The sequence below is a fragment of the Lepus europaeus genome, chromosome 5 (genome assembly GCF_033115175.1).
Source record: "Lepus europaeus isolate LE1 chromosome 5, mLepTim1.pri, whole genome shotgun sequence".
Classification (NCBI taxonomy): Eukaryota; Metazoa; Chordata; class Mammalia; order Lagomorpha; family Leporidae; genus Lepus; species Lepus europaeus.
In genome coordinates, this window is record NC_084831.1 from 140,068,088 (window position 1) to 140,092,959 (window position 24,872).

General features: G+C 58.7%; 3 protein-coding genes across 13 annotated transcripts in view; 1 reads left to right on the forward strand and 2 right to left on the reverse strand.

Annotated features, from left to right (window-relative positions):
• Positions 1-63: 63 nt before the first annotated feature.
• On the reverse strand, positions 64-4,188 carry FASTK (Fas activated serine/threonine kinase). Of its 5 annotated transcripts, none has more exons than XM_062192855.1 (10): positions 4,006-4,188; positions 2,862-3,275; positions 2,211-2,390; positions 1,933-2,069; positions 1,300-1,513; positions 1,046-1,205; positions 745-836; positions 536-671; positions 346-460; positions 64-267 (listed from the first exon to the last, which is right to left on the reverse strand). In XM_062192855.1, exons 1-10 carry the CDS (start codon positions 4,085-4,087, stop codon positions 160-162), a joined length of 1,638 nt encoding a protein of 545 aa, XP_062048839.1. In that variant the 5' UTR covers positions 4,088-4,188; the 3' UTR covers positions 64-159. The 5 variants fall into 5 exon arrangements, with proteins under 5 accessions (XP_062048839.1, XP_062048838.1, XP_062048843.1 ...); XM_062192854.1 differs by having other exon boundaries at positions 1,933-2,072; positions 4,006-4,187; XM_062192859.1 differs by having other exon boundaries at positions 1,933-2,072; positions 3,043-3,275; positions 4,006-4,096.
• A 270-nt stretch (positions 4,189-4,458) lies between these two features.
• Positions 4,459-6,733, reverse strand: TMUB1 (transmembrane and ubiquitin like domain containing 1). Of its 3 annotated transcripts, none has more exons than XM_062193804.1 (3): positions 6,656-6,733; positions 5,468-5,889; positions 4,459-5,259 (listed from the first exon to the last, which is right to left on the reverse strand). In XM_062193804.1, exons 2-3 carry the CDS (start codon positions 5,857-5,859, stop codon positions 4,908-4,910), a joined length of 744 nt encoding a protein of 247 aa, XP_062049788.1. In that variant the 5' UTR covers positions 5,860-5,889; positions 6,656-6,733; the 3' UTR covers positions 4,459-4,907. The 3 variants fall into 3 exon arrangements, with proteins under 3 accessions (XP_062049788.1, XP_062049789.1, XP_062049787.1); XM_062193805.1 differs by lacking the exon at positions 6,656-6,733 and adding an exon at positions 6,146-6,490; XM_062193803.1 differs by lacking the exon at positions 6,656-6,733 and having other exon boundaries at positions 5,468-6,489.
• Positions 6,734-12,984: 6,251 nt separating this feature from the next.
• Positions 12,985-24,872, forward strand: part of AGAP3 (ArfGAP with GTPase domain, ankyrin repeat and PH domain 3) — a 51,436-nt gene continuing 39,548 nt past the window's right edge. For all 5 annotated transcript variants that reach the window (XM_062192864.1, XM_062192865.1, XM_062192860.1 and 2 more), the window contains exon 1: positions 12,985-13,355. In XM_062192864.1, the coding sequence (XP_062048848.1) occupies positions 13,025-13,355 (331 nt within the window). In that variant the 5' untranslated portion in view covers positions 12,985-13,024. The remainder of the gene's footprint in view (positions 13,356-24,872) is intronic.

The window sequence follows — 24,872 nt, forward strand, 5'->3', positions numbered from 1 at the left end:
GAAAAGAGGTGCAGGGGACCCCAGCCCAGCTCCCTGTCCCAGAAATGAAGCTAGCAATGGGGAAGGAAAAGGACTTTAATGAAAAACCAAAACATAGGGAGCCAAAGTGCAAATTGTCTACCCCCCATAGGGGGGCCATCCTGAACCCCATGTGATCCCTCACCCCCCTTCCGGCCCCCAGCGGAGCCCCAAGGCTTGCAGCTTCTGCCTCAGGTAGCTCTTGAGCTGGGGCAGGCCTCTCTGTGACTCCAGTTCCTCGAAGGGCAGCTGTGGGGAGAGGGCAGCAGGTTACTTGCGGGGCTGGGAGTGGGGACACGGCCGGACAGGGCGGGGCAGGCCTCTTACCGGGAGGAGCTGGTAGCCCAGAAGGCCCAGATGCCGCTCCCTCAGGGCCCGGGAGCCCAGTAGCACCCTGCCGTCCCGGCAGAAATGCCAGCGTTCCCGCAGCATCAGCACCACCCTGGGGGCGGGGGCAGACACGGTTCAGGGTGCTGTCGGCAACACAGCCAGGGCTCGTCTGCCCTGCCTCCCTTACCTCTGGGCAGGGTCCCCGGTCGTGGGGTTAGAGGCAGCCTGGCCCTGAGGGCAGGACCTCGGTGGGTAAGGTAGGAAGGGGTCCTGGGTCCTGACAGGAAGCACAGCACCGGAGCTGCTGACACACAGCAGGAAGTCTGCAGGGGCAAGAGGACCAGTGCCTTAGCCGAGGCTCCATCTCCCCAGCCTGCTCTGCCCACCGGGGCTTACCTGTGCAGTAGCCTGGAGGCACGGTCAGGTCCTGGCGGTATTTCTCCTCCCCCAGCAGCTGGCGCAGCCCCTCTGCTACTATGTCCTTGTGACTGAAGGGAAAAGGGCGCAGTTAGTGGAAGGTCCGCAGAGGCTCATCCTAGTCGGTCCTGGTCAAGTACTGCTGCTCTGGACAAACAGCCTTGGGGACCGTTTTGCTGTCATCAGTGCAGCCACCTGCCCAGTCCCATGGGCCCTCTGGCTGTTCTACATGACTGCTTCCAAGGCGTCCCCACCCCTCACCCCATGCTGCCCCATCCACCTGTACTTGCAGCGGGCACGGTCGGTGATGAGCGGCTGGGGGAAGATGGGCACTTGCTGCCTCCGGGGAAGGCGGGGACCCCGGTATCCCGGGAGCTCCAGCTCCACGGCCGTGTCAAGCAGGGAGAGGTAGCGTCGCACAATCAGCGCGTGAGGGGTGCCTGTGGGGAGGTGGGGACTGGAGCTCGCTGGGTTGCAGATGGTCCCCGCTCTCCCAGGTCCTCAGGGGCCCCGCCGGCCATCGGGTCAGCATACCACTGACATGGTTGATGAAACTCGGGGAAAATACAAAGTGCAGGGCTCTGAAGGGCAGGCACCGGAGCTGGCACAGTGACATCAGGATGTTGACCGTGGCCAGGGGTGCCACCCCTGCCTCCCGAGCCAGGATCCTCTCAAGGCAGGGCATAAACTGCTGTTCCAGAGGCAGGTAGTTCAGCCGCCCAAAGGGCAGCACCAACTTCTGTACCACCTGTGGGGCGACAGCAGGGCGTTACCCAGCACAAGTCTTCTCCAGTGATCTGCAAGCTGAACTTGGCATGGACACTGCTCGAGAGGCAGAAGGGTCCCTCTAGCTCCAACATAACACACAAGTTCAACGGCAGCAACAGTGTCTTGGGCTGTGTGACGAGAGAAGGGGACGCTGCTGTGGAGTCCGGCTCTGGAGTCATCAAGGAATGAGACTGATAAAACGAAGATGGTGCCCAGTGCTCTGGAAACTGCAGCTCGCTCTCTGCCCTCCCGCTGTTCCACGAGCACTGGACAAGCCACTGAGAGGGTATTTGTGGATGTGGTAGCCCCAAGAAATACAGCGCAGAATGGCCCAGCTGCACCAAGAGGCTAGACGGAGCCTGAGGGTGATTCAGAGAAGAGCATGGGAGGTGTGCCCACCTTGCTGTTGAGCTGGGCTTCCTGGACCACCAGGAAGTGGGCAATGGCTTCCAGAAGCTGGGGCTCCCGCAGCCGGTGCCGGGCCAGGTGTTGGGCCAAGAGCACCATCACGTGGGGAGTCAGCTCTTCGGGCCTTGCTTCTGTGAAGAACAGCTTATCATGCCGGGCCCTCAGGTCAGGCCCGCCCCATGGGCTAGATTCCTCCCCGATCTACACAACCCAGCTCCGTACCTCGCCCCCCTCCCCCATCCCACGCGCCTTTAAGCCCCTTCCAGCACCTGCCAGGCTGCTGATCAGGTGCTGCCGTGGATGCCGCAGAAAACGGGGGCAGCTCAGGGCAGCTTCCAGCCTTTGCCCGCCGCGGAGGACGGGCTGCAGAGAGGGAGGCGGTTTCGGAGGGAGGCGGAACCTTCGCTCCTGCTCCAGGGCACACACCAGAGGCCCATCTGATGGAAAGCCTAGGAGGGAGAGGGGCAGAGGCAGGCCCGGTGACAGAGCTGTGCAGCTCTGCTCTAACCGTGGGGTTAGTTAGGGAACTCCCCCCAGCCCTCTCCGTCCCATCTCCTGGGTAGGAAGGTGTGCTGAGTTTTGGTGGAAACACTGAGAAATGTTAAGTATCATGTGAACATGAGGTTATCAGTATGATCTGTGGGGGAAGTCTGAGACAAAGATGACAAATAAGCTCTCACGACAACTGTGACAAAATACAGTGGCTTCCCAGAGCACATTAGAAGGAGCCTGAACAAAGGTGGAAGGAGCGTGGTTGACTCATGTCTGCCATCAGGAGGGGAAGCAGCAGCGAGAGGGCCTGGGTATGTGTCATCCGGGGCCCAGCCCTCCCGGATGTCTGTCAGCTCCGTTCTTGTTCTCTAGTCTTCCACTCTTAGCGCCCATCCCTTCCCAGACGCCCTCCTCAAGCCCCTCCTCACCAAGTAAGACTGCAAGGTGCAGACACACGTGGATCGTGTGAATGTCATAGGAGGGGCAGTTTCGGATGATGAGCTGACTCAAGTCCTGCAGTGTGGCCTGCTCCACGGGAGGGGGCCGTGGCCGGGACCCCAAGAGCTGGCCCAGACGACGAAGTGCCACAGGGTAGTGGTGGGCGCGCACCTTGGTGGGGTTCTGGCCCAGCCAGCGCAGCAGCTCCCCAGGGCTCCTCGCCTGTTCCAGAAGCCGCTGCAGTCCTTGCACGTGGGGGCCTCCTCCGAGAGGCCGGTCCCCCCACTTGCTGGGCCCCAAACAGCAGGGCTGTACTGGCGGGATCAGCAGCAGGCCAGACAGCCGAGCAGGGGAGGCCTGGGCAGAGAGCAGGACTCGAAGCATGGAGTTGGGTGACGGAGACCCTGAGGGGCAGCCCAGAAGAGGGGGTGAGGTTTCCTCCAAAGGGGAAAGACCTGCCATCTCCTCCTAACCTCACTCCCCAGCCAGAGAGGCCTGGAGACAGAGCAACCTTGGGTGACCGCTCTGCTCTCCCCCGCCCTGCTCCTTCCAAACAGCAATCATAGCAGCGCTGTGCACAAAGCGGCTCCACATGCATTATCTCCTCGGGAGCTCCTCACACGCCTATGAGGGGGGTCGGCAGGGCTGCCATCACTTCATTTCACAGATGGAGAAACCAAGGCCCAGAGTGGCGAAGAGGTTAAGGCTGAGGTCATTAACCGGGTTAGTGGTTGCGCCCAGTATGGAGCCCAGGAGGCTCCAGCAATGCGCGCTCCCGACGACCACCTCCCGCTCCCGCAGGAGGCGGCGGCGGCCCGGAGGGTGGAACGCGGGTACCGCAGCCGGACAGTGCTGGGTTCCATGCTGGGCGCCCCCACTTACCAGCTGCGTGACCTTGGACAAGTAGCTTCGTCTCTCTGCCTAAGTCTCCTCACCAGTGAAATACGAATGCAGCTCCCACCGCGCAGGGCGCGGGTAAGACCCGAGTGCGCAGTTCTGCAATGGCGCGGAGTCGGCGATGTCGGGGTCCCCCACACCCACCCCAGCCCAGGGACGCCAGGAGACCGTGGCCACCGCCGCTAACACCTACTCCCGCCACCCTCCCGCGGCCCGCCCCGCAGGCGCCACCCCTACATGACTCCCCAGGCCCCGCGCAGGTCGCTCCCTCAGTCGGTCTCGGGGCCCGGGGGCCGGGTTCCCCCCGCGGCCTCCTCATCCGCGGGCCACAGAGTCCGCCATCTTCCCAGCAGCCCCCGGATCGCCGCCGGGACGCCAACCCCGGCGAAGCGCTTGGCCAGCGGAGACGTGGCTCCCGGCAGGCGCTGCGAGCCAGGGCGCCGTGGGCCCCGCCCCCAGCTTCCGGGAAGTGCGCGCGCAGCACCGGGGCGGGACCCAGGCGAGGGGGCGGGGCCACAGAACCAAACCCCGAAGCCACGGCGACGGGAGCAGAGAAGGGAAGTTAGTCGCGGGCGGGTTGGACAGGGCCGAGGGTCCAGTCCCGGTCCTTCGATCCCTTTTCTCCCAGTCGACAAGGGCTCCCCGCCTCCCAGCCCCACTCAGACACACGCCAAGAGTGAAAACTTCACAGTTATTTTAATCTGCACATATTTCATGGAACTCTGCCCCTCTCCCATCCCCTGCACCAGCCTACCGCAGTCTCTGCGTCCCTAGACCAGCCCGAGGAGCTGTTAGGGTCTACACATGGCCCGGTCCACAGGCAGAACACTAAGACGGGCCCAGGGGGGTGGCCTGGCTTTGCCCAGGGCCAAGGCATCGACAGCAGGTACCTGACCCCGAGGAGCCAACTGTCAGTGAGGGCTGGGGGCCTGCAGCCCTAGGAGGTGGCCCCGAGCCGTGGCGGTCACAGGCAGGGGGCTCCGCCAGCTCCCGGAGTCCTCTGCGGCGCAAGGCTGGGCTCCAGGGGAGCGGGAAGAGGCAGGCCGGAGAGGCGGGCCTGGGCAGACAGCAGCTCCCGCTGTGCCGTGGGGAGCGAGGTCCGGAGGGGCCGGCGACGCTGCCGAGAGCCCGTGGAGGCACTACGGGCGGTACATGGCGAAGGCCAGGAGGCTGAGGAGCAGGGTGAAGCCGGCCAGGCCCAGAGTGGCGGTCAGGGGGAAGAAGGGCCGGTACTGGATCTGGCAGTACCAGAGCAGGAGCAGCAGCAGCAGCAGCAGAGGCAGCAGCAGGCTGCCGATTTCCAGCCCGGAGGGGCCTGGCTCTGACCCCGGCGGGCAGGGCGGATGCGGGGGCCCGACCCTCGTGGACACGTGGCAGTGGAGAACGCAGTTGGGAGGGAGGTGAAGGCTGCCCAGGGTCTGTGTGTCGTCTCCTAGCAGCTGTCCTTGGTAGATGAGCCGCACCTGCTGCTCCTGGCCGGGAAACTGGGTCCTGAGGAGAGAGGGACCTGGGTAAGAGAGCAGGCCTCAGGCAATCCTAGTCCCTCACCCAAAACAGTGCTGCCCCCCACCCCCACACACCACCCGAGGGGGCAGCCTGCAGACGGGTGTGATATGGAGAGCTGAGGGCCCTCAAGGAGGTAAAACCATCACTCCCACCCCCACTCGGTGGCGTTTCTCCTGCTCATCTCTTTGCTTACCTTTTCAAGGAGCCAATGGTGTCGTGAGGCCAGGCCCTGGCCACCTGCTCTGAGTCATTGAGGAATTTCAGCCGCAGCACTAGGGGCTCCTGTGGGGAGTCCGGGGGTGGCGGTGTTGCTGTGACCCCCGTACCATCTGGCTGTGCAGCTTGACCTCTGTGTCTCAGGCTGGGGGTCTCCGCCCCTGGGGACTCCCCTCGGACGCTGTCGGTGGCGGTGGCTCCCATAACTTCACCGGGCTGTGCTGCTGTTGCGACCCCTGACGGCTGGGGCAGGGGGTCGGCGCCCTCGGTGGTATGTGTGGAGACCCAAGCGAGGGCCAGCACCAGAAGGCAGGCAAGCACCGCGAAAAGGACAGTCACCTCATCACCCACCCCTTCAATCAGGGCCATGGCACCTGCCCTGCCCGCCAGGCTACCGAGCTGCAAAGGCACAAAGATCTCATGAAGGGCTGGCTCTCTGCCTCCTGACCCCCCCCCCCAACTCTTCCAGTCCCTCTGCTTTCCTACAAAACACAGACTGCTCTCCCAGTAGCCCCACACTTGCCTCCTCCTGCCCTTTCCCATCACAATATCCAATCACAACTCCCTGTTCTTAACCAACTCCTCAATTCACCTTCTGAGCACCCCCTGAATTCAAGCCCCTCCAAAGTTTTCTATTCTGCATCCCAAAGTGTACCTACTCCTCCATCTACTTCACCCGTCGCTCATCCACTCTTATGTTCATACAGTTTCTCCAAGGGGGAAAATCCTCTACAGCTCCATTCACCTCGCCCCTTACCATACCCAAACCGCACCCGCGCGCGGCACGGGACTGCTTCCCAAAGCTTCCCCCACACCAAACGTCAAACTCCGCCCTTGGGCAATCTGGAGCCTCTAAGAGCTGCCACCCACCCAACTCGGCCCCCGCCTGGTCCACTCAACCCCCAACCCCCGTGGGGGCCCGACTGCGCGTCTGCTCGAGAAACCTCTCCAAACCCAGCCAGCTGCCAGACCCCAGATCCGGAATCTGGGACTTCACCCCCGCCACTCTCTCTCTCTCACTCTCGTCCATCACCCCTCCCATCTTCCCGCCCCCACCCCCACCCCAGAGCCGCAGGAGGGCACGGGCGATCCCGGGGCGGGGCGAGCGGGGCCCGGCTGGGTCCTGGGGCGGCGGGGTGGGCGCGGTCACGGCGCGGGGACTCACCGCCTGGCTCCGCCAGCTCCATCTCGGCCCCTCGGGCACTTCCGGGCGGGAGGCGCCGAGGTCGCAGACACCTGAAGCACCCCTTCCCCGCCGTCGCGGTCCGGAGCATTGTGGGATTTGTAGTCCCGCGCCGCGCAGTCCCCGCCCTCTTCCCTGCGGACCGACGTGCGCTGCTGTGCGGGCTGTTCCCTGACCACTGAGGGGCTGGCGGGGGCGGCTGTGAGGTTTGGGCGGTAGCAGGGGCCGCCTCCTCCGCTGCCAGCAGCCAGGGCATCTGTGGTTCCAGACACCAACGTCAGCAGGTGCACGTCAGAGCGCCCGTGTTGATGCAGTGATGAGAGCCCTGGGGAACTCAGGTGGCCCCTATCCCCGCCTGCCCTTATGTCAGAATGGATGGCAGAAGGCCACTTGGACCCAAAGCCCAGTACCCGTGGGCTGCTCACCAGGCTGGCTAAAGATAACTTCCCCAAGCTTCCGCCTTCCCCTGGCCCCCTTCTCCACCTTGTCCCGGCATAGGCTGCAGCCTGATCCCCTGTCGTGTGCTTGGCAGTGTGGCCTTGGGTGGGTTATTAAATCTCTTTGAAAATAAGTTTTGGGGCCTGCGCTGTGGCACAGCAGGTTAACGCCCTGGCCTGAACGCCGGCATCCCATATGGGCGCCGGTTCAAGACCCGGCTGCTCCACTTCCGATCCGGCTCTCTGCTATGGCCTGGGAAAGCAGTAGAAGATGGCCCAAGTCCTTGGGCCCCTGCACCTACATGGGAGACCCGGAAGAAGCTCCTGGCTCCTGGCTTCGGATCGCTACAGCTCCAGTCATTGCGGTCAATTGGGAAGTGGGAGTGAAACAGCAGATGGAAGACCTCTCTCTCTCTCTCTCTGCCTCTCCTCTCTCTGTGTAACTCTTTCAAATAAATAAATTAATTAAAAAAAAGAAGTTTCTTTTCTTTGTTTGTTTTGACAGAGTGGATAGTGAGAGAGAGAGAGAGAGAGAGAGAGAGAGAGAGAGAGAAAGGTCTTCCTTTTTGCCGTTGGTTCACCCTCCAATGGCTGCTGCGGCCGGCGCATCTCGCTGATCCGAAGCCAGGAGCTTCTCCTGGTCTCCCATGCGGGTGCAGGGCCCAAGGACTTGAGCCATCCTCCACTGCCTTTCCTGGGCCATAACAGAGAGCTGGCCTGGAAGAGGAGCAACTGGGATAGAATCCGGCGCCCCAACCGGGACTAGAACCCGGTGTGCTAGCGCCACAAGGTGGAGGATTAGCCTGTTAAGCCACGGCGCCGGCCAAGAAGTTTCTTTTCTAAAACATTCCTCCTACCTCAATTGTGAGGAATAAGTTAAATGGTTTATTAAATGTATGTAAAAACTATGTAAAATATTTGCCATTTAGTAGATATTTGCTCATCTAGTGTTAAACTTGGCACATAAATTGAGTCATTACAGTGTTATAACTTAAAGGATGTTGAGTCCCAGCCTGGCCTGGTCTAGCTAATCTCCGTGGATTTCCTCTCCTTCCTCTGGGATCCTGTAGCCACAGAAACCTCATCTCCTGGATTTTACAGGCCACCCTTGATTGAAAATAATCTACCTGGGGGCCAGTGCTGTGGTGTAGCAGGTTAAACCTCTGCCTGCAGCACCGCATCCCATATGTGCAGTGGTTTGAGTTCGAGCTGCTCCACTTCAATCCAGCTCCCTGCTAATGTTCCTGGGAAAAGGAGAGGAGGATGGCCTAAGTGCTTGGGCTCCTGCAGTCATGTGGAAGACCTGGAAGAAGCTTCTGGCACCTGGTTTTGGAGTGGATGGAAGTTCACTCATGCTCTCTTTGTCTCTCCCCCCTTTTTTCTCTCTCTCCTTCCCTCTCTGTATCTCTGCCTTTTTTTTTTTTTAAAGATTTATTTATTTGAAAGTCAGAGTTACACAGAGAGAAGGAGAGGCAGTGAGAGAGAGGGAGAGAGAGGAAGGTCTTCCATTCGCTGATTCACTCCCCAGTTGGTGGCAATAGCCAGAGCTGTGCCAACCTGAAGACAGAAGCCAGGAGCTAGTTCTGGGTCTCCCACATGGGTGCAGAGGCTCAAGGACTTGGGCCATCTTCTACTGCTTTCCCAGGCGATGGCAGAGAGCTGTCTCGGAAGTGGGGCAGCCGGGTCTTGAACCGGTGTCCATATGGGATGTCAGCACTGCAGGCGGCGGCTTAACCCACTATGCTATAGTGCTGGCTCCTATCTCTACCTTTTCAAGTCAATCAATAAATCTTTTTTAAAAAAGATTTATTTTTAGGGGTCAGCACTGTGGTGAAGCTGGTAAAGCTGCCGTCTGCAGTGCCGAATCTAGAGCTAGTTCGAGTCCCAGCTGCCCCACTTCTGATCCAGCTCTCAGTTATGGCTTGGAAAAGCAGAGGAGATGGCTTGAGTCCTCGGGCCCCTGCACCCACGTGGGAGACCTGGAAGAAGCTGCTGGTTCCTGGCTTCGGGTCAGCCCAGCTCCGGCCATTGTGGCCAACTGGGGAGTGAACCAGTGGACAGAAGACTCTCTCTCTCTGCCTCTCTGTAACTCTGCCTTTCAAATAATCTTTCAAAAATTTATTTTAAAAAAATATTTGTTTTTTTATTTTATTTATTTTTAAATATTTTATTTATTTGAAATACAGAGTTACAGAGAGAGGTAGAGACAGAGAGAAAGATCTTCCATCCGCTGTTTCATTCCCCAGATGGCCGCAATGGCCAGAGCTGCACTGATCCAAAGCCAGGAGCCAGGAGCTTCTTCCAGGTCTCCCACGTAGGTGCAGGGGCCCAAGGACTTGGGCCATCTTCTACTGTTTTTCCAGGCCATAGAAGAGAGCTGGATCAGAAGAGGAGCAGCCGGGACTAGAACCGGCGCCCATATGGGATGCTGGCGCTTCAGGCCAGGGTGTTAACGCACTGCGCCACAGCACCGGCCCAAGATTTGTTTTTGTTTTTTTTTTAAACTATTTTTTAGGGGCTGACGCTATGGTGTAGAAGGTTAAGCCTCTGCCTGCAGTGTCAACATCCCATATAGGCACTGGTTCTAATCCCAGCTGCTCTACTTCCAATCCAGTTCCCTGCTAATGTTCCTGGGAAAGCAGTATAAGATGGCCCAAGTCCTTGGGCCCCTGCACCCATGTGGGAGACCCAGAAATAGCTTCTGGCTCCTGGCTTTGGATCGCTGCAGCTCCAGCTGCTGTGGCCAATTGGTGAGTGAACCAGCAGATGGAAGACCTCTTTCTCTCTGCCTCTCTTTCTATGTAACTCTGATTTTGAAATCAATCAATACATCTTTAAAAACATTTTTTTAAAAAAGATTTATTTATTTTTTTTTAAATGCTGTTCTGCGCACTGCAAGGTGGCTTTTATTTTATTTTATTTATTTATTTTTTTTTTATTTTTGACAGGCAGAGTGGACAGTGAGAGAGAGACAGAGAGAAAGGTCTTCCTTTTTGCCGTTGGTTCACCCTCCAATGGCCGCCGCGGTAGCGCGCTGCGGCCGGCGCACCGCGCTGATCCGATGGCAGGAGCCAGGGGCTTCTCCTGGTCTCCCATGGGGTGCAGGGCCCAAGCACTTGGGCCATCCTCCACTGCACTCCCTGGCCACAGCAGAGAGCTGGCCTGGAAGAGGGGCAACCGGGACAGGATCGGTGCCCCAACCGGGACTAGAACCCGGTGTGCTGGCGCCGCAAGGCGGAGGATTAGCCTGTTGAGCCACGGCGCCGGCCAAAAGATTTATTTATTGATTTGAAAAGGCATAGATTCAGAGACAGAAGGAGAGAGAGACAAAGATCTTCCATCCGCTGGTTCACTCCCCAAATGGCTGCAATGGCCAGGGCTGGGCCAGGCTAAAACCTGGAGCCAGGAGTCCATGTACTGTGTTCCAAGCACCGTGCAAGATACAATGTGGGGGAGGGCTGGCGTTGAGGCATGGTAGGTTAAGCCTCCACCTGCAATACTGACATCCCATATGGGTGCTGGTTCCAGATCTGGCTGCTGCATTTCTGATCCAGCCCCCTGCTAATTCACCTAGGAAAGCAGCAGAGCCTAGCCCAAGTGCTTGGGCCCCTGCACCCACATGTGAGACCCAGGTGAAGCTCCTGGCTCCTGGTTTCACCCTGGCCCAGCCTTGGCCATTGCAGCCATTTGGGGAGTGAACCAGCAGATGGATGATCTCTTTTTCTCTCCTCTCTGTAACTCTTCCAAATAAATAAAATAAAAATGTTAAAAAAAAAAAAACAGTGGAGAATACAGTGGTGAATCAGACCCTCCCTCCACTGCCGTCACCTGGCTCATATTCTAACAGAAGGGACAGACGTGTAGCTGGGACATCGGCACTAAAATGGGTGTATGCTGATTGCTGGGACAACATGTTGGAGGAGCGCTTCATCTTCAACATCTCTTTTGGACAACATACCTGTGCAGCCTCTTGCTGTCAATTCTAAGGAAGTGTCTAAAAGAGATGTTATTGGGGCTGGCGCCGTGGCTCACTAGGCTAATCATCCCCCTGGGGTGCCGGCACCCTATATGGGCGCCGGGTTCTAGTCCCGGTCAGGGCGCCGGATTCTGTCCTGGTTGCTCCTCTTGCAGGCCAGCTCTCTGCTGTGGCCCGGGAGGGCAGTGGAGGATGGCCCAAGTGCTTGGGCCCTGCACCTGCATGGGAGACCAGGAGAAGCACCTGGCTCCTGGCTTCGGATCGGCGCGCTGTAGTGGCCATTTGGGGGGTGAACCAACGGAAGGAAGACATTTCTCTCTCTCTAACTCTGCCTGTCAAATTAAAAAAAGAGAGAGAGAGAGAGATGTTATTGCCCTTTTTCAAATCATAGAGCTCAGGTTTTCTGTTTAACCACTGTAGTGCATAGACCAGGCCCCAAGAGGGCACAGGACATCTCTAAGGTCATCCACGTAGATAGGAACTTGCACCCTCAGGAGCTTAGCAAGTCCAAGGTGTTTACTGGCTTGCACCTTGTCTTTGGAAGGTTAAGGAAAACTTAGGAATGGTGGCTGGGTTGGTATGCGGCAGAGCCGAGTAGGTAGTCACATGGCGGGCAAGCTTGCCCCTGGATAGTGAAGTGCGTTTAAGAAGGTGACCGTACCATTAGATACCTGGCAGGTTCATCGCTGGGGTCACTGCCCTGTACCTGCCACTTCTCGGGGATTTTAGGGAATGTTACGGGGAGCAGGGCGTTAGTAGAACTGCAGGCCACTTTGGTATTGGGAATGGGGCCCCCGACCCTAGAAAGGGTGGAACGACAGCAGGACGGACAAGGACGAGAACCGTGTGGGTTCTTGAACCGGGTGCGTAGAGGAAGAAGGCATGATATTTGCTTCGTCCTGCTTCTTTCCCAGCCTACCAACCGGGTCTGGCGACACTCAGCGAACCTTCCCAGACTGGCAGGAAGGGTCTTTTCGGACAGGCAGCTCACAAGACGCGTGGGGACCTTATAGCTCCAAGTGTCACTTCCAGGGCCCGCCGAAGCGGCTCTCAGGAAGAACTGGAAATAGAAGCCGGGAACCCTTCCCAGCCTCGGAGTCGCAGCCAGCAGTGGAGAGCCCGGGCGGGGAGCCAGGGCGAGAACCCGGGCGGCGGGTGGGTTGTAGGGCTGACCTCTGGGCCTGCGGCCCCGCGATCCCGTGCCGCACAGAAGGCAGGACGCTGTGGCCCTGGCGCACAGCAGGGCCCGGGCGGGCTCGTCCGCCAATCAGCCGAGTTTATCAGCACCCTCAGGGCGCAGGACGCCGTTCGGGCATTGCCCAGAGATGTGACACCCGCCCAGGCCAGTGCAAGGAGACCAAAGAGACAGGCAGCCCTGGGAGAGGCCGGGGCAGCTGTCCCCTCCAGCCGCCGGCCCTCGCGGCAGCGTGGGTGGGAGCTGCTGCGGAGGCGGAAGGGCCGAGGCTGGGCGGGAGGGGCCGGGAGCCGGGGCTGGAGCGCGCGGCTCGGGGGTGGAGGCTGCAGAGCCGGCGAGCTAGCGAGGGGCGGGGGCGCCGGGGCCGGCGCGCAGGAGGGGCGGGGGCGGCGGGGAGGGGGCTCGGGCTGCGTGTGCCGGAGCCGGCGGGGGCGGCGGTGCGTGCGCATGACGTGGGGGGCAGGGCCCGGGCCGCGCGCTCCCGGTCCGTTGTTGTTGCCGCTGGAGGCTGCTCCGAGGCTGCGGGATCGCGGCGCCGGGAAGCGCCCGGCGGCGGCGGCTACAGCGTGCGCGGCGGTGCCTCCCGGCCTCGGCGCCCCCGGCCCTCGGCCCCATGCATTAGCTCCGCGCCGCCGGCTCCGTAGTCCCGGCCCCGCCAGCCCCGCGCGCCCGCTCGCCGCCGCCGCCGCCGCGCCGCCCCGGGCCCGAGCCGGGCCCGCTTCGGGCCCCGCGGCTCCGGAGCCATGAACTTCCAGGCGGGCGGGGGACAGAGCCCGCAGCAGCAGCAGAGCCTGGCGGCTCCGGGGGCCGGCAGCGGCGGCGGCGGCGGCGCGGGGGGCGGCGGGCAGTTCGGCGGCGCGGGGCCGGGGGCCGGGGGCGGCGGCGGCCCCTCGCAGCAGCTGGCCGGCGGGGCCTCCCAGCAGTTCGCGCTCTCCAACTCGGCGGCCATCCGGGCCGAGATCCAGCGTTTCGAGTCCGTGCATCCCAATATCTACGCCATCTACGACCTGATCGAGCGCATTGAGGACTTGGCGCTGCAGAACCAGATCCGGGAGCACGTCATCTCCATAGAGGGTGAGCGGAGCCGGGGGGCTGCGGGAGTCGGCGCGCGGTGGCCCCTCTGGCGCTGGCCCAGGGCTCCGCGAGCCGGGCCGGGCCATGCTGTCCGGGGCGGGGGGCTTGGCGCGCCTGCGGTCCGTGACACGCGGTTCGCTCACGGGGCGCTGCAAACCCGGCGTCCTGGATTCGCCATAGCTCGGCCGGGCACAGTTTCAGGCGGGGGATGAATCCCGCGCCAGGGGACACGTTTACTGCTCTTGGGGCTCCCGGGGTGTGAGGGCGGTGTTGCTCTGGGACTAGAGCGCTCCCAGTCGCCGAGGCTCAGGGGGACGTGGGCCAAGTCTAGTCAGGCTTGGCCAAGGAGGGTGGGCGCGGCGGAGGACCTCTGCGGGCCGGGGGGTGGGGCCGCGGACCGGGGAGGCTTCTTAGTTGCCGTCCGTGGGGCGGGGATCCGAGTCTCTAGTTGGTGGATGGCAGGCTTCCCGGGCCCAGTGCCCGCGGGCCTAGAAGGGTGGCTGTGGCCGCGGCGCCCTCTTTCGACGCGCGTCCCTCCACGCTGCTGCGGCCAGGCGGGCGCAGGCCAAGCCTGGCGCGGTGCTGGGGCGCCGCGGCGGCGTGGGAGGCACTGGCGGGTCCCTCTACGTGCTTGCCCGATCACGCGTGCGCCGGGCACCGGTGGTTGCTTGCTTCGGAGGCAGGAGCGGAGCTGCTGGTCGCTGACTGACCTCCAGGGACGCTTCGCTTGGCGCTGGGGACAGAAAAGCCCCTGGCCATCTATCCTATCTCTTGGCTTTGGGGCCTTTGACTTCAGGCAGCCGGGGGACACAGGAAGTGGGCGCACGCTGCTGGCAGAAGCGTCGCGACCCCTGGTGTCGCAGGCACCCCAGTGACACGGTGACCTTCTAGCGAACGGGGCCAGATGGACCTCGCCCCGGGCCATCTGCTTCCTCCTCCAGCTTCTGGGACACCCACCAGCAGGCAGGTGGTGGTAATTGAGGGAGAGCCCGGGCCTTTGCCTGTAAAGGAGAGATGTGAGTAGGGGCCTGTCCACTCTTTGGGCCCCCTTCCAGCTTCAAGGTTCTGTGCGAGATTCTGCCCTTGAGCACCCACTTTCTGCTTTCAGAGGCCCCCGTAGCTGGAGAAAGAATCCTGGGTCTGGGGAATTGAGAGTTCCGCTTAGAGATGGGGGTATGCCCTGCTGCTGTGACATCCCAGTCTGACTCCTGTCCCTCTCCCAACTGGCTCCGACAGAGTTCGGAGAGAACTAATTAGGTGACAGAAAAAACCAACCTCATTAACATGGATCTGAGTAAATGACCTGAATCAGCACTGTGGCTGGGGACTAGGAGGTGGCATTTGTGTGAGCCAGGGGGCCCCAGAGAGAAGAGATGACCAGTTTTTTTTTTTTTCCTCCTAAATATGAGGGGGCGTGGGGTAGGGAGAGACACGGTTCCCCGCAGCTTCGCTGTCCCCGGGACAAAGTGAGAGAGTCTTGGTCCACTCCAGGATGGCCTTCCCCAGCCCCTCATGGAGGCTGGAGAGACAGCCACAATGAGGGAGGGAAGAGCCATCTGCCTCCAGACCCTTCCCAAAGGAGGGAGAGGCCAGGGTGAGCGGGGCCCTGCGTCTGTCTCCAGCTGCGCGTAGCGCCATCCTGTCCCCTGGGCCTGGAGCTGTCTCGTTGGGCAGTGACTCCTGGATGCTTCTGGGTTTTTACCTCCATCTTAAATTCAACATGACAGGCAGAATTTCCCCTTGTAGAGCACCCTGCCTGCCCAACAACTTCCCCTCTGCGGTTTGGAAATACCCCGGGCTTCCATCTGCTTAGCCTGGAAGCTGGCTATCACTACCTCAAAATCCTGGGCCCCAGTGTCTCATTGTCACCAGACCCAGCCAGCTGCTCCTCACACATCCGTTCTCGGCTCTCTGCCGCTCCCTCCTCTGGTCCCTGCTCCCCTGCTCTCTCCTGGAGGCCTCCCAAGCTCTTGCCGCCTTCTCCCACTTTCTCCCAGTCTCTCTCCAAGCACCCATCCTCATTACCCCCCACCCTGCTTGCTTTCCCACTTCTGTCACCCTAGCTTTGCTGCTGTCGGCAGGCTTAAAAAAAAAAAAACCAACCCCTTCCATTTCTGCCCTATATGCTTCCTGTGGTAGAACTTCTCTCCATCTGCCTGACCATATTGCTGTGTCCTGCAAAGCAGCATCCCCACCTTGCTTCTCCCGGGAAGCGGAGGAGCGGACTCTCCGGGCGCCTCCCAGGCTCACCCTGAGCATTAACTGAGCCCCCTGCCAGGGCCAGCAGACCTGGGCTGTTACATAAAACACATCAGGCATCCGCACCCAGGAACCCAGAGCCTGGGCTTCCTGCAGTAGGAGCCCCTTGGTGCAAAGGATAGCGTTTTCAAAGCACGTAATGAAGCCTGGCCTCACCCTGGTGGACGCCCGGGTGGTCGGGTGGAGGTGCACGCCGCCCAGCTCTGGAGGGGCCTCAGGAGGTGCACTGAGCATCCATCTGGCACCGAGGGAGTGCAGTGGGCACTGTGCTCTCTCTGCTTCCCTCACTGACGTCTGGCCCCGTACCTGGGGTGGGTGGAAGCCGAGGGGCATTCGTTCAGCTGTTTCAGGACAGGATTTGAGAGAAGAGGAGCAGAACGTTTGGAAAATTCCATCCCCACCAAAGGTCAAAGAATGAGAAAACCTGTCCATCCCTTGGTCTTAGGCAATGAAAGACTGACAGCCCTGAGTGAGACTGGGGGTGCTGGGAGGCTCTTCATGTGCACAACTTCTGTGTCACCCTCAGCTCTGAGACGGGCAGGGGGATCCAAGCCAGTACAGAAAGGGACAGCCTGGTGTCTTGGCCGCCACTCAGCACTCTCTCTCCCCCAGGGAAGAGGGCCTTTGACTTGCCTGGGTCTCCTGGCTGTGTCCTAGAGAGAGGCATGCAGGCAGGGGAGCCAGGGCCATTGTCCAGATCGGGGGAGACATTGGATACGTGCACATGGGACCCTGCGCCAACCCAACCAAGATCCTGGAGCCAACCGGTTTCCTGAAGGTGGCCTGGAAAGGCCGACTGGTCCCTGAGTAGGTGTGCGCCTGATGAGAGTGGCTCCCGGGTGGCAGGGCAGGCCAGGCTGGGGGCTAGGGGCTGGGCCTGGAGCAGCACCCATTTCCGGCTAGGGCTCCCAGCCTGGAAGTGGACGTGATTGCGTGTGTGCCATATGGCTGTCATTGTGTGTGCAGGAACCGGCTTTGTCGGCTGAGTGACTGGTTCCCGTTTCCCCTTTGCCTCCCCCCACCCCAGGTTTTTCTTTTGTGTTTTGTTTTAAACAGCGATGGCTGGATTTGGATTGTTTTCACTCTCATGGGCTCACTCACTGACTTCCTAGTTTGCCTACCTGCCTGCCTGCCTTGGGCTCAGGGCTGGGGGACACTCTCAAGGGAGGAAAGGAGAGATGGGCTGTTCTGTTTGGTTCCAGTGTAGGCTAGACCGAAGGGGGCACCAGCAGGGGTGGGGGCGGGGGTCGTGGCTATTCCTAGCAGGCCTCCCTCAGGCCAGCCTGAGGTTTTCCAGTTTCTCCCGCATTTCCTGTTTGTCTTGTGATTTCATCCTGGGGCAACCCAGCCTGAGCTGGGCGAAGAGGAATGATGGTGTCCACTTGGGAGACCCGGGAAGCTCTCTGCTGACTGCTCAGCCTTTCTTCCTGTTGGGGTGGTCATGGGAGTGTTGCTGAGGCTCCCTCCAAGGACTCCGACTTGGGAGGTCTGGCACGGGGGCCTGGCGGTCCCGCATCCATCCCTTTCCTGGGCCATTCTGGCCCTTAGCCCATTTAGGGAACGAGTGCCCAGGGCCTGGGCTGCTTCTGTGGGTCTTTGTAGAGCAGCGTTCTAGGAATTCTGAAAAAGAGGAAAAACCCCGGTGGGTGCCGGCAGCCAGGGAAAGCTGCGTTTGTTCCACATACATTTATGTGGCTCCTACCGTGTGGCCCAGTTGCATCTAGCACTGTGGAAGGTAGGAGAACAGAGGAGAGAAGAGACGGGAAGGGCTGGGCTCAGCAGGCATCAGGAGAGTGGCTCACATATAGGAGGTGCCAGGGGACACCGGGCATGGTAGCAGCAAAGCCCCAGCTGTTCAGAAAACCGGGCCAAAGCTTAGAGACTCGGGAAGACTCAGTGCGACGCTGTTCCCCGGGGTCAGATGTGGGCACGGCAGGAGCAGCTGCCCCAGCCTGGTCTCAGACCGAGGGACCTCAGGCGTCAGCCAGGTGGAAGGCTTCCCTCCGTTCAGTCTGTGCCCCACCAGTGACACAGTCTTCGTCCCCCAGTGCCACCAGCTGTCTTCCTTGAATGGAGTATGTGGCAGGCACAGGGGCCTGGGGGTTTCAGGATCATGAAGGTAGCCGTGGCGTGAGAAGGCAGGAGAGTGGTGTTCAGGGCACAGCAAGCTGCTGTCTGTGGCTCTGCTGTCGGAGTCTCTTAGGGGACAGGTGCGTAGGACCCTGGGGCAGGAGTGTTTAGTGATTTCTGTTAATATTGACTTATTTCCATCTCCCTGTGTTCCAGGGCAGCATGGAGTAGAGCTGGTGTGTCCTCCTGCAGGGGTGGATCCCCCGGGAGGGTTCAGGCAGGAGTGTGGGGTGGGCTGTGGTGGTGCCAGGTGTGCACACTGCTCATTTGCATCTGCAACCCCTCTACCAGATGCTGTGGCTCAGATGTGGAGGGAGTCAGCTGGCCTTTCTTGGAAGGCCAGCATTGGTTCAGGGGAAAGACATCCTCCTAAGCACCCTTGTGTCCCTGTTCAGCAGTGCCTAGTGTGCAGGAACTCCAATTAGCTTATTTATTTGAAAAGCACAGTTACAGAGAGGGAGGAGGATGGGAGGGAGAGAGGGAGGGAGGGAAGGAGAGAGAGAGAGAGAGATCTTCCATCTGCTGGTTCACTCCCCAAATGGCCACAATGGCCAGGGCTGGGCCAGGCTAAAGCCAGGATCCCGGAACTCCATCCTGGTCTCCCACGTGGAGGCGGAGGCCCAGACACTTGGACCATCTTCTGTTGCTTTCCCAGATGCATTAGTAGAAAGCTGGAGCAAGACTTGAACTGGTGCTCACAGGGAATGCTGGTGTCATTCTTGCCGCACCGCAATGCTGGGCCCCATCAAAGTTAGGTTTTTTTTTTTTTTTGACAGGTAGAGTGGACAGTGAGAGAGAGACAGAGAGAAAGGTCTTCCCTCTGTTGGTTTACCCCCCAAATGGCCACTACAGCTAGCGCTGCGCTTATCCAAAGCCAGGAGCCAGGTGCATCTTCCTGGTCTCCCATGCATGTGCAGGGCCCAAGCACTTGGGCCATCCTCCACTGCACTCCCGGGCCACAGCAGAGAGCTGGCCTGGAAGAGGGGCAACCGGGACAGAATCTGGCGCCCTGACCGGGACTAGAACCCGGGGTGCTGGCGCCGCAGGTGGAGGATTAGCCTAGTGAGCTGCGGCGCCGGCCCAAAGTTAGTTTTATCAGACTGCTCTCCTCCTGCCCCTAGCTCACTGCTGCAGCACAGGCCCAGGGCAGGGGGAGCTCATTTTGGAGAGCGGAGCTGAGCCCTTGGGAAAGAGGGGAGAGCAGGCCTCGTGCTTTGAGGAGGTACGGCGGGCAGGTATGCCATGCCATCGAAACAGCTCTCTGTTTTCCCAGAGGAGGCTCTTTGTAAAGTTTGCAAGAGTTGTCTCCATTTTGCTGAGTGAGACGGCCTAGGACTTAGAGGGAGCGGCGTTACGGAGGCTTTTCCCTGGGTTCTGGACTCCAGGTCTGGGAGGGTTTCCCTTTGCGCACGTGGACTAAGTTTCGGTGTCCAGGCTGCACACCCGATGAGCCCTTCCACATTGCCTCTAAGGGAAGCGTTTTTCTTTTTTTTAAGGGCAGGAACCGTTGTCTTAGTCATCGCTTGTTTTGTTTAATTCGTTAGTTTATTTGAAAGGCAGAGTGAGAGAGCTGCCACCTGCTGGTTCACTGCCCAAATGCCCAGGTTATCCAGGCTGGGACCAGGCCAAAACTGGGAGCCAGGAGCTCCTTCCCGGTCTCCCACATGATTGGCAAGAAACCTGATTGCCTTGAGCCATCAGTGCTGCCTCGTGGGGACTGCACTGTCTGGGAGCTGGAGACCCGGAGCAGAGCCCGCTGTTGACCCGAGGCACCCCGGCATGGGATGGCTGACATGTTAGCAGGCTTTTAAGTGCTAGGCTAGGTGCCCGGCCTAAGGAAGCGTCGTGAGAGGCAAACCCTTCTGGAGTGTAGCTCTTAAAAACGTGCAGAGGGCCGGCGCCATGGCTCACTAGGCTAATCCTCCGCCTGCGGTGCCGGCACCCCGGGTTCTAGTCCCGATTGGGGCGCTGGGTTCTAGTCCCGGTTGGGGCACCAGATTCTGTCCCGGTTGCTCCTCTTCCAGTCCAGCTCTCTGCTGTGGCCCGGGAGGTCAGTGGAGGATGGCCCGGCATGGGAGACCAGGAGGAAGCACCCGGCTCCTGGCTTTGGATTGGCGCAGTGGCAGCCATTAGGGGAGTGAACCAATGGAAGGAAGACCTTTCTTTCTGTCTCTCTCTCACTGTCTGTAACTCTCTCTCTCTCTCTCTCACTCTCACTCTCTCACTGTCTAACTCTGCCTGGCAAAAAAAAAAAAAAAAAAAGAAAGAAAGAAAGAAAAAAAGTGCAGAATACAAGTGAAAGGCGAACTCAGACTCCTCTTCATCGCGATCATTTGAATCCTCAGTGTTTTGAATCCTCACGTGAGGACGCAGTGTACCCCACCTAGATGCTCGCTCAAGAAATGCTGCAAACATGCTTGGAAGCGAGTTTGTTGAAGTGCACATTTAAGTGATGAGAGCAACTCTACTTGTTATCAATGGAAGGAACACGGACCCGTACCTGCTGTCACCCCTGGAGAGTCTGCCGTGCCCCCTTCCGGTTTTTTCCTTTCTGTCAGCCACTCTCTGATTTTTAAATTGCTGGTATTTCTTGGCAAAGGTTGTTTTTGTGGGCAGTGCGCCCCTGGGAGAAGGGAAACCAAGGGGTGCCAGATTCGCAAAAAGAGGCTCTTGGGTTCATTCGCTTGTTTGCCAGCTGCCTGGGTTCCGGTCCTGTGAGAACCCCGGGGCAGGGGATGGGGCAGCTGGCCCACCACGCTGGGCCCGTCTTCCTAGACGTCTCATGCTGGTTGCGTCTGCACTGCTAGCCATTGCCCCACATGTGGATATCTGGACCCATCTCAGGCTTAGCCCTGTGGCCCTGAGTCCCGTCTGAGGCTGAAGGGGGCTGAGCTGGAGTCTCTCCCGCAGCACGTAGAGACGTGCCGCCCAGGAGCCCTCGGAGGTGACTGTTGGGAGACACCTGTGCGGAGAGGCGAGCTCTTCTGTGCCCCTGTCTCCTCCCTTGAGATGGGGGGGGGGGGTCGTGAGAGAGCCACTCTGTTTGGTTTTGTTTCTCAATAGTATAAATGTGTTTTATTTGTTTATTTGAAAGAACAACAGAGAGAGAGAGAATCTTCTGTCCACTGGTTCACTCCCCAAATGCCCACAACAGTCAGGGCTTGGTTAGGCTGAAACTAGGAACCCAGAACCTCATCTGGGTCTCCCATGCGGTTGGCAGGGGTCCAAGTACTTGAACCATCATCTGCCTCCCGAGGTGTGCATTGGCAGGAAGCTGGATGGGAGACAGAGGAAGGAGTGTATCCCGGGCACTGTGATATGGGACGGGTGAGACTTGACCTGCCACCACCACAGCACCTGGCCCAGAGCCACCCTCTTGGCCACACCAAGGATGAACAAATCACACATGTAACATGCTTAGTGCAGTGCCCGACCCATCGTGTGTGCACGTGTTAACTATGAGTTGTTCTAGAAGGAGGCGTAGGATCCGGTATGAGGGCCCCCTGGTGATTATATGCCTCTTTGCACATTTGTCTGATCGTTTCCTTTGGACAAATTCCCAGAAGAAGATGGTGAGATTATAGGGTCTGTACGTTTTAGGACTCTTGCTGCCGTTCCAATCCCCGGGGTGCAGACAGCCTGTTCCCCACCCCGCATCCCTGGGACTCTCCTTGCCCACCTCATAGGTAAGGGGAAAAATATGTTGAATGGTTTTCATTGTCTTCGTGTTACTTTCGTATGCATTTCTATCTTGAGCTGTTTGTTCATTGATGGCTACCAGTGAGCATCAGTATTAAAACTGCTTTTTGGGGGCTGGCGCCGTTGCTCACTTGGTTAATCCTCTGCCTGCGGTGCTGGCATCCCATATGGGCGCCAGGTTCTGGTCCCAGTTGTTCCTCTTCCAGTCCAGCTTTCTGCTGTGATCCGGGAAGGCAGTGGAGGATGGCCCAAGTGCTTGGGCCCCTGCACCCACATGGGAGACCAGGAGGAGGCATCTGGCTCCTGGCTTTGGACCCGCGTAGCTCCGGCCGTGGCGGCCATTTGGGGGGTGAACCAACGGAAGGAAGACCTTTCTCTCTGTCTCTTTCACTGTCTATTCTATCTGTCAAATAAAGAAAAAAAACTGCTTTTTGGTTATTTGCACCTTTGTTTAATCCTATTAGAATCTTTCATTTATTTTCCTCTTAGTTTGTCACTCTTCTTCTTATCAAGCCTAAGGCGATTTTAGTCTATCTCTTCATGTAGATCTTTCTTGATCGCACACTGTACGGTTTCCGGGTGTCTTGGCAGCACCCTGCCTAGAACCGAGCCAGGCGGCAGAGCTGCCCGCAGGGCTGTTGAAGAGACCGAGGCTGACTGTCCCCGCCCCCACACCACGTGGTCCAGGTGGATGTGCCCTGGGAGCTTCACTCCCCAGCTAGCCACAGTGGCCAGAGTTGTACCCATCAGGAGCCAGGAGCCGGGAGCCTGCTCTGGGTCTCCCACGTGAGTGCTGGGGCCCAAGGACTTGGGCCACCTTCCACTGCCCTCCCAGTCCACAGCAGAGAGCTGGATCAGAAGTGAGAGCAGCCAGGACTCAACCGGCACCCATATGGGATGGTGTGCCCGCCTGGCAGTTTCTCTCTTGCCTTTTTGTTGGATGTTTCCTTGGCTTGCAAACCCCAGCCCAGGCTTGTGGAGTGGAGCGGAGCTCACGACGGCGAGAGGAGCCCCCCGGGCTTCCTGCTCTGCTCCTGCCGGAAGCCAGGAAGCCACTGCCACCTCCTCTGCCGGGCTTTTTCAGGGACAGGATGTCACTTCTCTGCCTGGAGGATTGTTGTTGTCTAACAGACCCTGGAGCCTGTGTCTGAGAAGAGTTGTGAAGATCTGGCTGCTTTCCATTACTCCAAGGCCCCCTGCCCCGCCTTTTTGCTTGTTATTGCTTCTAGATTGTTCCAGACTGTCTTGTATTAGGTGATGTGGTTGGAGCCCGTATGGAGTAGTAGTTAAGGGGCCTGGGCTCTGGATGTGAACCCCTGAGCTTCCGCGTGGCAGCTGTGTGACCCCGGGTGGGTTCCTTGACTTCTCTGTGTCTTGGCTGCAGCAGGTGACATGAGGATAATGGCACCCGGCGCACAGTGTAGGTGTGAGAGGAGCTAATGCATGCAGAGTTTTCGGCACGGCACCAGCCCATAGGCAGCGCTCAGCCGCGGAGCCGTCGCCTCGTTACTCACAGACCAGCGCGTCACCACCGCCTCTGCAGGGTTGCGGGGAGGACCGAGTGGGATCACACAAGGGAGTGTGTTTCCGGAACCCCGGTGCGAGCACTTAGAGGGCAGAACTCGGGGTGCCAGGGCCAGGGGTGCCGCGTCAGTACCTGTGGGTCCCGCTGGTGGGCACAGGCCCCAGGGCCCTCACATTCGCACGTGACTCAGCGATAGCTGCATTGCATCTTTTTTTTTTTTTTTTTTCCTGTCAAAAGTCTTTCCTCTGCTTCAGTCCTGTCTGGTGGAGGTCGGTGAGTCACATGTGTAAATTAAAGTCTTCAAAAGGGGAAAAGGAAAGGTGCAGTCTGTTTTAATAACGCGTCTTACTGAAGCCAGGGCAGCAGGAACACCCTCATCTCAGTGTGTCCTCTCTCTAAGAATCGCCAGATGTTTCCATGTGTTCAGCTCCTGTTCTGCCCCGGGCATCTTTCCCTTTCCACCATATATCAGGGGCTCAGCGGCCCTGATTTATAGCCTGTAAGATAACAAAAGAACACCTGTGGGTTGTAAAAAAAAAAAACAAACAGGAAGCCGGAAGTGTATTCCTTTTGACTCACCTTTTCAAAGGACCACATTTAAAAGTTACAAAATAATGCGCCTTTCATGCGAGTGCTGCCATTTAACAAATATTTATTCACTGTGCACTTTTCCAAGTCTGTGGTGGTTGTTAGCAAACAAATCCATTCACCAAGTGTCACTGAATTCACAGCAGGGTTTTTTTTTTTTTTTTTTTTTTTTTTGGTCCTTGTGTGTTGTCTCCCACACCACCGTTGTGTGGGGTTGTTCACAAAACTTGTCCATGTTAAGGGGAGCAGTGAGCCTGATGGGGCGGAGTGGAGAGTGAGCTGGGGCCTGGGAGGACTGTGGGTGGGGTGGGCCTCCGTCTGGCAGCCTCTGGTTCGCTGTCAGGCGCTCCCTTAGCGTGGGTGGGCCAAAGTGTCCATCAGCCAAAGCGTCCATCAGCGAAGGTCGCAGTTGTCCCTCCCCTTCACCCTGGCATTTGAGGCCCAGGGCTGTTGCCGTGTGGGGAGTCCGCTCCTTGCCTGTGCCTCTCTGTGTGGGCTCTGAGCCGCCCCACAGCCCATGATGGGTGTGTTACTGTCCCGTTTACATCTGGGGATGATAGTGGGATTTGCTTCCCTAAAATATGATATCGGATTATGGTCCCCTTAAAGTTCCCCAAAAGCCCCACCTGGGTCGCCATATGAAATCGGAACTTGGGGTGCCATACAATATCACCTTGTGCTTACTAATAAATCCCCAATGTTAATAAGCCCATGTGGGTCCTGCCTAATACTCAGAGAAGAATTCTGAATACCCCATAAATGAACGAGGCAGCATGGGACATTTTAAGCTTTTATTCAGTGCAAAAGATGCATAGGAGAGTGAGGGCCCTCCCTATAGGAGACGGGTAAATCTGGGTTCATACCGAGCACCAGGAACCAGCCACGTGGAGGAGCATCCAGGGCAGGACACATGGGACAGGTGGCCTGAAGGCCACGCACCCTGGAGGCGCAGGGCTTCAGCGAATCCCATGCTGGCAAAAAGCCAAAGAAAGGAAGGGGCGGGCACACGTGTCCCAGGCTTTTAACCCACTTCCAAAGGGGCGTGGTTAATTAACCTGATTGGCCGGTGGGTGCTCAGGTGTGGCCAGGTAGGGGCATGAGGTCACACAGGGGCGTGGTGAAGGCGTGGTCTTCCAGCTCACAAACCTAATCAGTTTTAACTTGTATGCCTGCCTACATCAGGAAGAGTGATCTCACAGCAGCCAGGCAATTGTCCAGGATTGCTCTGTAGGTGGGGATGTATTGTTTTTAAATTAATTAATTTATTTGAAAGTCAGAATTACAGGGAGAGAGGAAAGAGAGACAGAAAGAGAACT

Bases quoted from the DNA above. Each gene is read 5' to 3' on its own strand.
- TMUB1 (XM_062193803.1), bottom strand. From the start codon at position 6,033: ATGGGAAAGGGCAGGAGGAGGCAAGTGTGGGGCTACTGGGAGAGCAGT. The intron at 5,260-5,467 runs GTAAGCAAAGAG...CTCTCTCCTCAG, and splicing joins ACCATTGGCTCCTTGAAAAG to GACCCAGTTTCCCGGCCAGG.
- FASTK (XM_062192854.1), bottom strand. From the start codon at position 4,087: ATGAGGAGGCCGCGGGGGGAACCCGGCCCCCGGGCCCCGAGACCGACT. The intron at 2,073-2,210 runs GTGCTGGAAGGG...TGTTCTTCACAG, and splicing joins CCTGATCAGCAGCCTGGCAG to AAGCAAGGCCCGAAGAGCTG. The intron at 837-1,045 runs GTGGATGGGGCA...TTTTCCCTTCAG, and splicing joins CGTGCCCGCTGCAAGTACAG to TCACAAGGACATAGTAGCAG.